The sequence below is a fragment of the Aspergillus piperis genome (genome assembly GCF_003184755.1).
Source record: "Aspergillus piperis CBS 112811 unplaced genomic scaffold BO85scaffold_4, whole genome shotgun sequence".
Taxonomy (NCBI): domain Eukaryota; kingdom Fungi; phylum Ascomycota; class Eurotiomycetes; order Eurotiales; family Aspergillaceae; genus Aspergillus; species Aspergillus piperis.
In genome coordinates, this window is record NW_020291594.1 from 683,886 (window position 1) to 693,828 (window position 9,943).

The following is a 9,943-nucleotide window of genomic DNA, read 5'->3' on the forward strand; positions in this document are numbered from 1 at the left end:
AGGACGAGGTGTCGCTAACTCCGCCTTGGGCATTTCCGCCCTTTGCTCCAGCTCATCTTCCGCCTCCACCGCAAGTAACGTCACTCCCGCCCGCATCGCAGCCACTATGGAGCGCGCGGGATGGGCAGTGTCGCACGCCATTGTCCTACATCGTACTCCTAGATGAATGGTTGAATGAATGAATGAATTCTACATACCTTCAACATGTCCAGTCCAGCTAAGAAGCGCAAGAGGGATGATCCCGCATCTGCCTCGCAGCGCACCCGGAGCATAGCGTCATTCTTTCAGGGCCAGGCTGCTAAGCAAGCCGAGAGGACGCAGCAGGAATCTGAAGCTGTGCCCGAAGCCCCCACGGAACAAACTCTTTCGGACGAAGCGCTTGCACGTAAGCTGCAGGCTGAATGGGACCAGGAGCATGCGCTTTCAAACCCGCAGGCCGACACGCCTAGCGATGAGCTTATTTCGGCGCACTCAAACACCGGCGATAACGATCGGGAACCGACCAAACTGCAGAAGAAGGGCGTCCTCTCATTGCAGTCATCCACAGGTACGGAAGACACTGTGTCTCTTGCGGTTCCTTTCGATCAGAGTCCTATCGCGTTCGATGCCTCCAAATATGCGCGCGAGCTGCAAGGTCACTGGGCTTCGGAAGGTGGCGACGCTTCGTACGCCCTCTTGACCAGAGCTTTTGTGCTCGCAAACGCCACAACTAGTCGCATCAAGATCGTCGATACATTGGTCAATTTCCTCCGCGTGTTGATCGAAGCCGACCCGTCCAGTGTGCTTCCCGCTGTATGGCTGGCGACTAATTCGATATCCCCTCCATACGACGAATTGGAGTTGGGACTTGGCGGGTCTTCAATATCAAAAGCACTTAAAAAGGTGTATGGATTGAACAGTCAAGGCCTTAAAACTCTTTATGACAAACACGGCGATGCTGGTGATGTGGCATTCGAGGCCAAAAAAAGACAGTCTTTTACATTGATGAAGCCCAAACCGCTGCGCATAAAAGGCGTCTACCAGTCGCTTAAGAAGATAGCTATGAGCAAAGGGAGTGGCAGTCAGGAAACGAAGCAAAGGATTGTGGAGAAACTTCTGCAAGATGCCCGTGGTGCGGAGGAGAGTCGATACATTGTTAGAACTCTGGTGCAGAATCTCCGCATCGGCGCTGTCAAAACTACCATGCTCATTGCACTTGCTAGGGCATTCCTGTACTCCAAACCAGAGGGGGCGGAATTTTCAATTTACTCTCAAAAGGAAATGGCGCAGATGAAGAAAGAGGAATTAGCTGAAATCTACGGCAACGCAGAAGAGGTCGTTAAGGCGTCGTATGCGAGACACCCGGACTACGATGACCTCGTTCCCTGCTTGCTTGAAGTCGGGGCTACCGATGAACTTCTCGTTCGCTGCGGTCTTCAACTGCACGTTCCGTTGAGACCCATGCTAGGCAGCATCACAAGAGATCTGTCAGACATGCTGACGAAGCTACAAGGCCGCGACTTTAGCTGTGAATACAAATATGATGGCCAGCGTGCGCAAGTGCATTGCGACGTACAGGGCAAAGTATCAATATTCTCCCGCCACTTGGAGAACATGACAGAGAAATACCCAGACCTGGTGTCTCTTGTCCCAGAAATCAGAGGAGAAGGCGTATCGAGCTTCATCCTCGAAGGGGAGGTTGTCGCCGTTGACCAAGAAACAGGCGAACTACAGGCATTCCAGATCCTAACCAACCGTGCGAAAAAGAACGTCGATATCGGAGCAATCAAGGTCAACGTGTGTCTGTTTGCTTTCGATCTAATGTACCTAAATGGCCAGCCACTGCTCGACCGATCACTCCGCGAGCGAAGGGAGCTGCTACGGAGCTTATTCGTGGAGATCCCCAAACGGTTCACATGGGTGAAGAGTCTAGACGCCACCTCAGCCGACTCCGAAGCAGTACTAGAGTTTTTCAAGAGCGCCACAGACACCAAATGCGAAGGCATCATGGTGAAGGTGCTCGACAACATGCCGAAACCTGATCTCGAAAGAGTAGAAACCCCAGCTGTCGATACTACTACCAACGGAACACCCACCACACCGGGCCAATCAACCACCAACATGACAGACAACAAACCCTCCAAAAACACCCGTCGAAAAGCCCTCCTGTCCACCTACGAGCCCGACAAGCGCCTCGAATCCTGGCTCAAGGTGAAAAAAGACTACAGCACCTCATCCGAAACCCTGGACCTGATCCCCGTAGCGGGCTGGCACGGCCAAGGCCGAAAGGCGAAATGGTGGTCCCCGATCCTCCTTGCGGTTCGGAATCCAGAAACTGGAAGTCTCGAAGCAGTAACAAAGTGTATGTCAGGCTTCACGGACAAATTCTACCAAGCCAACAAGGACAAGTACGCGGAGGGCACCCCCAATGTCATATCCCGTCCCAGCTACGTCGAATATTACGGCGAGCCAGACGTATGGTTCGAACCACAGGAAGTGTGGGAGATGGCGTTCGCGGATATCACGCTTAGTCCTACATACACGGCCGCTCTGGGGTTGGTCAGCGATGAACGGGGTCTGAGCCTGCGGTTTCCTCGATTCCTCAAAGTCAGAGAGGATAAATCGATCGATGAGGCTACCACGTCTGATTACTTGGCTTATTTATGGAGGAAACAATCAGAACGGACGAAGCTGGAGGGTGGTGGTGGTGAGGAGGGACCGACTGAAGAGCAGGAAGAGTAATGAGATACCGTGAACGTTGGATGTAAACCACATATATACAATACGCTTAATACATAAACCACCCCCTCTTTACAAAGTTTAAAAAAGCCCTCCATAGACTACCTAAATACCCTATGAAAACCATCACGTGCCCCTCTTCCCTCACCACGAAGTCATACATACCTACACCCGCACACTCTCACAGACTCACAGTACTGGATAGTAATCCCGGGATCGGGATCTCGATCCCCCGATCTCACCCTAACCCCAAACAAGCAAATTCCCCGATCCAACCGAATCCCGCACTAAACCCAAAACGACCTAACCCAAACGCGAAATCAACACGATTTAAATTAAACTTTCATACGCGTCGCGTAAACACAAATTTTCCTTTTTTTTTCTCTGCAGACTTCATTCAATTCAGCTAAGTGGCTGGCCGCACACGGGTCAGTTTGGGTCTTAAGACCTCAGCTAGTATTTCCTCGTGATTCTGGTTATTTTGTTTATTCTTATTGTTTTACTTACTTTCCGTGTTGTATGTTATAGTGTAGGGGACTTTTTTGTGATGTTTTTTTACGGATTTACAGAGGATGTGGGTTTAATGGGTGGAAGTGTTGTTTGTGTTAGTACTGTGCTGGGATTAGTATTATTGGTGTGTAGACATATATGTTAATTACTACATGTTTTTTTGCGATTAGAGGATATGGTTGTGGATATTAGAATGTATGATTGCGTGACGTCAATGTCATCGACGGTTTACTTTTCGGTTTCAGATACCGTTCCTGATGATAATTTACAGGGTCGACGCGGTCTGCCAAGTGTAGACGTCATGAGGTGGACTTCGGTTAACCGGATTCTATAATAGCGTACTGATTAATTACTGGTTGTATTTGATGCATAATCGTATCTGTATGTGTACTATTGTACTCTGCTTGATCAAAGCAATATCATGAATATCTGTGGTTGATGGTAAGGGCAACGAACGTCAAGATTAACCGAACAGTGGGTCACACGATATGGCTTGCACACAAAGGAAATCAGTTTCCAATAGTCCTCTGGAAAACATGGCATAAAGAACAAGGGGTATGTAATATGGACAGATGGCGTGTACATTATTTCGATAATACCGGTCCATGACAGGGCGTGGCCGGATAACACAAGGAAATTTGACTAGACATTGGATACAGTGGCGGGGTATGTAGGGGGTAAAACATAACAGTCATTAGGAGTCATAAGCAATGGGGTTAGGGGAAAATGCATAGACAAGAAGGGTAAAATCTGTACATCCAGATTTATTTGGCTTTTTCCGGTCGCAGCTCTTCACCGAGTTGGAGGACCATGGCAGGCCCCTTTCCACGGTTCCTCGGGCTGTCCGTACTCGGCGGCAGCAGGCCGTCGAGATTAGACCTCTTTCGCTCCTTGTTGGCAAGGGGTGTTTTCGAGGGCCCTCCAGGCGTGCGACCGCCCCAGGGAGGTTGTGCCGGACTGGGTGTCACATTCACAAAGTCGGCAAAGTTGAACTGTTGGTTCGGGGTACCGAAGTTGGGGAAGACGCCGCCGCCGCCAGGAGTCGGGGTCAACGAGGGCAGAGCGGCGTGCTGGCTCGGAGGAGTCGACGGTGGGAAATCCCGCACCTGCTGAGACTTGGCTGGTGTTGGGGAATTGGCCAGGTACAGAAGCAAATCTGCTCCGTCTGCATGCCGCAATTGTCGGTCGTTCCGGGATAGACGGGCGTGCTTCGGAGGAGGCGTGCGGGGAGGTGAAGAGCCTGCCATAGAGCTGACATGCTGAAAACTGTGGACAGGGAGGTCGGGGTCATTGTCGTCTTCTGAGTGATGGGGATACGCCGGTGAAGAATACTCGGGTATATCTGACATGAAGGGAAGGGGAAGGTGTCGGTTCAGGTGCTGTCGGTTGAAGCCTGGAGACGATTCGGGCAGGTGGTGTGAACTCTTCCAAGACACCCGGGGGGCTTTGACCGTACGATCTGTAATCGAGTCGGATCGCAGACGCTTCCGGCTGGCAGACAGCATAGGCTGCATGGCCTTTGAGTCGAAAGTTGCTGCATGTCTATTCCGAGACGATCGAGGGAGCTCCTTGGAATATGACGAGTTTGGCAAGGGAGGCGGAGTCAATGGGGTTTCACTCCGGCTGTGCGAGACCTCCGACGAAGAATCCGACGGCCTGTCACTTCCCAAGCACACCTGTATTCCGCCATTATGGTTTGGTCCGAGTGCCTGTAGACGTCCATTCTGATACTTGACTTTGGCGAGGCCTAACCGATCCTGGAGGCTAAGGGACACCTAGTGGTAAAGAAACGCATTCAATTAGACTTGGCTTGGACGGACAAGGGAGAGAGGGTAAAAGTAAAATTTCAGGCCACATCATACAGAGCAAGAAAAGTGCACATACCTGGGCAATGTCAATTTTGCGGATCGTCCTCTCCGAAGTTGACGGTTGAGTAAGAGCCATTGCTCGGGAATATCGAGGACAGGGAGCGCTATTCAGCCGATAGAAGAGCTCTGGTAGTGGGCATCGACCGACGACGGCAGATGAAGTGCGGGCCCTGGGAGAGTCAAGGGCTTGAAACCACGTCCAAGTTCGAAGTGGAGGAGTCAAGTCGGTGGTGCACTAGGGGAGGGGGAGGAAAGGCTGAGGAGAGGAGGAGTCTGCAATGGGATCCAATTGGTGATTGGTGAACGGAGTGATGAGCCAGCCAGCCAGTGAGTAAGAGGAAGCAGTAGTTAGCTCACCAGAGCAAGTTTAGTCGGTGGTTTTAGTCGAGGTTAGTTTGGGTTCGGGTCAGCGAAAGGAAGGGAGGCTATGGGCCTAAAGCAGCCACGAACTCTGGGGAAATCCCTTCTTCGTTTAGCGCCCACGGGCACGGAAGCGGCGAGAATAGCTGGTATGTATGGAAAGTCGTCCGGGCCTGCCTGGGTAACCTGCAACATCAAAGGAAAACGGTCTTTGTGTTGGGAATGCGGAAAGGGCCCTAAAGTTTCTTCAATTTGAGGGCGGGTGGTGGATAAAGAGGGTGCCATCGTCGCCAGTTGAGCCAAGGGATGTTTTTTTCTTTGCCCTCTCTGACGGATGGATTCCCCGGTCGCCGTCAATAGCAGCTGTATTCCTTACAGGTGACAGACTTGATAATTGATGCATCTCATTCTCCTAATTGACACGATTCTGCTTTTTTCTTTTTTCTTTTCTTCTTCATTTTGCATCCCCTATACTCCATGACTCGTGAAGGCTTTCAAGTTATACTACACAAAAAAAGATACACAAGGAGACGCTGCGACTCGCTTCTAAAGCAGCCGGCAGATAACTCTCGTCCACTCTGAACCAATGAATCCTGCGATCATCTCGGAATGCACCAGCGCACCACTGGTCAGACACATGCCACAGAATTCTCCGATCCATTCATTCCTGCCCCTCTCTTTGTCTCGCCCGCAGCATTTCTTCAGCCGTGCGATTGTGGAGAGAGGAATTCCTCCCTCACTTGCCTCAGCAATCAATTGATCGAACACAAAAACAAACCTTCCATTGATCGGTGTCTGCCGACCGTGGGTATACTCGGTATACCCTGTACTGGCTCCGTCTTCTTCTTCTTCTTCCCTTTTGGCATGTCTGCTGCAGAACAGGTGGAGTAACCAGAGTTTGTCCAACGCATCTCTACACATAGGCTGCTTTTACTTTCCAGATGGGGAGGTCATGCAGATAGATAATCAGTGTCAACAGCATCTGGGTGTGATGAACACGGCAGTCAATGACTGAGTATCGGCCATATGGCTCACGATATCACTCGACTGGAACAGAGAGCAAGTCATGAAGTAGGTGTCAGAGCAAGCTCTTCTGGGGCATGCGGATCATTGTAGAAACGCCTTTACGGCGGCTATGGACCGACAGTGCGACGCTTCGGGTTTGGCTGGACGGGCGTTCAGTACTACTATGTAAGACCCCGAGCAGTGATACCCGACGTTTTAAACTCATCTTCCCGTTGCTTCTGTTGCCGCAGTTGTCTCCGGGTTTGCCTTGTGCTCTTGAGCGTTGATACATACCCGCTAGTGGAGATCACTGTTTTAAGGGAAGTGATCATCTGTTGTTTGCTCGTTACTAGCTACTTTTGTAGCTCAGGAGCTCATTAGCAGATTCGAATGCCCATGATTATTCAGCGGAATACGAGAAACAGAGAATTGCAAGCCAGCCCTACGATAGTGGAGACTAGAGGTTCTCGTGCAATGGAAAACCAGAGAGAGCGAGACTTACTAGAGACGACCCAAAACTTGCGAAAGCACTGATAATTAGAGATAATGCGACACGGGACGAGGTTATGGGACCCCAGTAGCAAAGAAACAGGGAACGCAAAAAGCATGACGTGTACGAAGAGCGGCTAGCATGCACTTAGCAGAGAAGTAGTATCCTCAAAGCCTCTCAGAGTAAGCACTTAAGTAAGTGCTACTACGTACTACAGCTAAGAGAAGAAAGGTCCGCGGGCGGTTCTGATTGGGACTAAACCCCACAGGAACCAAAACAGCAATGCCGAAGTCATGAGATATGCAGAAGATTCGCGAGGATTTGGACGGATGATGACATTGCGTTGGAGCGAATCAGTCCGAGCAACTTGGGAGCGTGTGATAAGGGACAGAAGAGGTGGCAGGCTCTGGCGCCGACTTACAGCCCCCAAGGAAGCCAACGAGATACTAACGGGGAGAAATATTAGCAGGATCCATCCAGGTTTGGGGATGGATGGATCTGGATTTCTGCTTCATGCGGACTGGCCCCGTCTCTCGCTGCAGGGTCTAAACCCTTCCGGGTAATCTCAGACCTTCCAGGCAAACTGGCAGCTGTGGCTGATAAGGAAAGGGGAGAGGGGATGACGACCCCCGAAGGCACACAACTACACTAATTAGATACTAACTTACACTACTACTAATCTTTTAGTCTTTTAGTCCTTTAGTCCTTTAGTCCTTTAGGTAGTTGGGTGGTTGGGGCTCTGGCGTCCTTTTATTTTCCTTTCTGCTAGTCTAGTACTCTACTCAGTGCCGGAGATACTCCGTGTTGCAGAAAACCATCGAAGCAATCATGGAAGCCATCATCATGGAAACGGGAAGTCTGATTGCTGTAACACGGTTCACGCCGAGAGAAAAGGAAAGAGAAATAGATAGGGAGGGGCAAAAGAGGACGAAACATAATTAGAACAATGTCAACCACACTCCGATGCCAACTTCTAATTAGTTACTTGTTTGTGCTTGGGACGAAGTTCCTGGTACCGTCCTCGCAGTCCCATGCTCTTTTCCACTGGACGTGCTGGAGACATAAGACTCTTGGTTTTACTACTTTAGTGTTGGTGAGACTTAAGGGGTCCCAAGTTCTTCTCCCTACAAAAGCATTGACTTTTGCGCGGTCCCTATCTTTTGGCTAGTTATCATCCTCGCCAATTTTGACTAGAAATCTTTTTTTCCTTATCTATCCCCCCCCTTTTTTTTTTTTGCCATCCTGCAGAGGGCCCGGTCTACCATGAAATTTGAGACTCCAAGTTACTCCGGGAGCAGATAACCCTCCAGGGTCATTAAGGGTCAGATACAAGCCCCATTTGGGGGGGGGAGGGGAGGAGGGGGCAAATTTGACTTGCTGGAGACAACGACTGGACATTTCTAGTCAGCACGCAGGAGCAAGTGTGATGCAGAGGCTAACAAAGTAGCTAGCAAGCACCGCCAACGGAGACAAATATAGCCGGCGATCGTCTTGGCTCCACCGTCTCGGGTGGTGAGACGGTGAATCCAAGAAGGCTATCTCTTCCCGCCCGTTGGCCAGTGGCCGCCAGCCTACGTAACACATCCTTGTCTATTCGCAACGGACAAGAAGCTGCAGCTGGATGCGCCCCACTGCAAGAGTGGCAGTTGCGATTTTTTAGTGCCTGGACCAATTTTTCTTTTTTTTTCTTCTTTTCTTTTTTCTCTTTTATACATTGGTGTTAATTATTACCATCGTCATTATTATATTAGTATATTTAGAACGATAATTTGATTATCATTATTATTATTATCATCATCGTGGGCAAGCGAGAGAGAGAGAGGTACTATACTAATCACTCTCTCCATTGCATACCTCTCATACTGTTGCCTTGAAACGGGACGGGAATGGCTTTTGTGTGTTGCTTTTTTGGAAACAATCTTGCCTCCCCGAAGACCGATGATCGGGTTCGAATTGATTTTCTCTACGTAGGTGGAAAAGATGGAGGCTGGAAGGGAAGATGAGCCGATAATCAATGTCGTTCAGCCGAGTTTAGTTCATCATATTAGTGGTCAGATCTTGATTCAACTGAAGACAGTAACCACCAACCCAAGCGGATAGTCGTAGTAGTATGTAACTAACTGGCTCACTAAATTCAAGCCACGCAATGAGACAAGAAAAGAACAGAACAAGCTTTGGGTTCGAAAGGAGTAACTGGATCTAGGTCCTTCGCCTACGCCGATTAGAGACAGGTGAGATTGCATTAGTATTATTTGCTGTCTCACATACCAATGACATTATTGTTCGCGATTAGCTCTTAGTCCAGGCACTAATCGACTCCATCCTGATTTCTCTCGCTCTCACTCTCACTCTCTGTCTCCATGCTTGCTTGCCTGCTTGCTTGCTTGCTGGCTGTTCTTTGCCAATTAATTATTCTCGTTTGTTCCTTTTCCCTATTTTCCCTTTTTCATTTTTTTACCTTTTCCCTTCTCCTCTTTCCCTTCTCCCCCCTTCTGCCTGTCCTGCCCCCCCATCTCTCTCCCTCCCCTCTTTTCTCCCTCTTCCCCTCGGAAAGTCCCTCGTTCCTTGTTTCTAGGATCATTCCTGTTTTTTAATTTTTTATTCCTTAATTCTTTTCTATCCCCAATCATTCCACTTCATCCTTCCTGCCAACTCGCTAGATGGACTCCCGCTAAGTCAATTGTCACTTGACGTTCCATTCCATTCCAGCCTTTCCTCTCGTTTATACTTTCACCCTCGCCCGGTTCCTGGATGCCACTCTGGTTGATGCGGGGTGCCTCTGCCATTCGTTCGTCACTCGCTGCCGCAAACGGTCGCTCTCCTCTTTCTCCGATCTTCTCGTTGTCGTCAACGCTGAGCTGTCCACGAATCTCTCGTTAAAGATAACAAAAGAAAAGAAGATTTAAAAAAAAAAAAAAAAAAAAAAAAAAAAAAAAAAAAAAAAGGAAAGGAAAGGAAAAACCGTTAACAACGGAAGAAAAGAAATAAGCGT

General features: G+C 49.4%; 2 protein-coding genes across 2 annotated transcripts; one reads left to right on the forward strand and one right to left on the reverse strand.

Annotated features, from left to right (window-relative positions):
- The first annotated feature begins 94 nt into the window (after window positions 1–94).
- Window positions 95–2,798, forward strand: BO85DRAFT_446831 (putative DNA ligase I). The gene has a single exon (XM_025659592.1). The coding sequence runs from the start codon at window positions 205–207 to the stop codon at window positions 2,719–2,721; it is 2,517 nt and encodes an 838-aa protein (XP_025518216.1). The 5' UTR covers window positions 95–204; the 3' UTR covers window positions 2,722–2,798.
- Window positions 2,799–3,902: 1,104 nt separating this feature from the next.
- Window positions 3,903–5,329, reverse strand: BO85DRAFT_222969 (uncharacterized protein). The gene is made up of 2 exons (XM_025654724.1): window positions 5,113–5,329; window positions 3,903–5,003 (listed from the first exon to the last, which is right to left on the reverse strand). The coding sequence occupies exons 1-2, from the start codon at window positions 5,170–5,172 to the stop codon at window positions 3,993–3,995; spliced, it is 1,071 nt and encodes a 356-aa protein (XP_025518217.1). The 5' UTR covers window positions 5,173–5,329; the 3' UTR covers window positions 3,903–3,992.
- Between the last annotated feature and the right edge of the window lie 4,614 nt (window positions 5,330–9,943).

What these genes read in the sequence shown, in the direction of transcription:
- BO85DRAFT_222969 (XM_025654724.1), bottom strand. Translation starts at nt 5,172, where the DNA reads ATGGCTCTTACTCAACCGTCAACTTCGGAGAGGACGATCCGCAAAATT. An exon ending in GCAAAATTGACATTGCCCAG is followed by an intron (nt 5,004 to 5,112) that starts GTATGTGCACTT and finishes CTTTACCACTAG; the next exon opens with GTGTCCCTTAGCCTCCAGGA.
- BO85DRAFT_446831 (XM_025659592.1), top strand. Translation starts at nt 205, where the DNA reads ATGTCCAGTCCAGCTAAGAAGCGCAAGAGGGATGATCCCGCATCTGCC.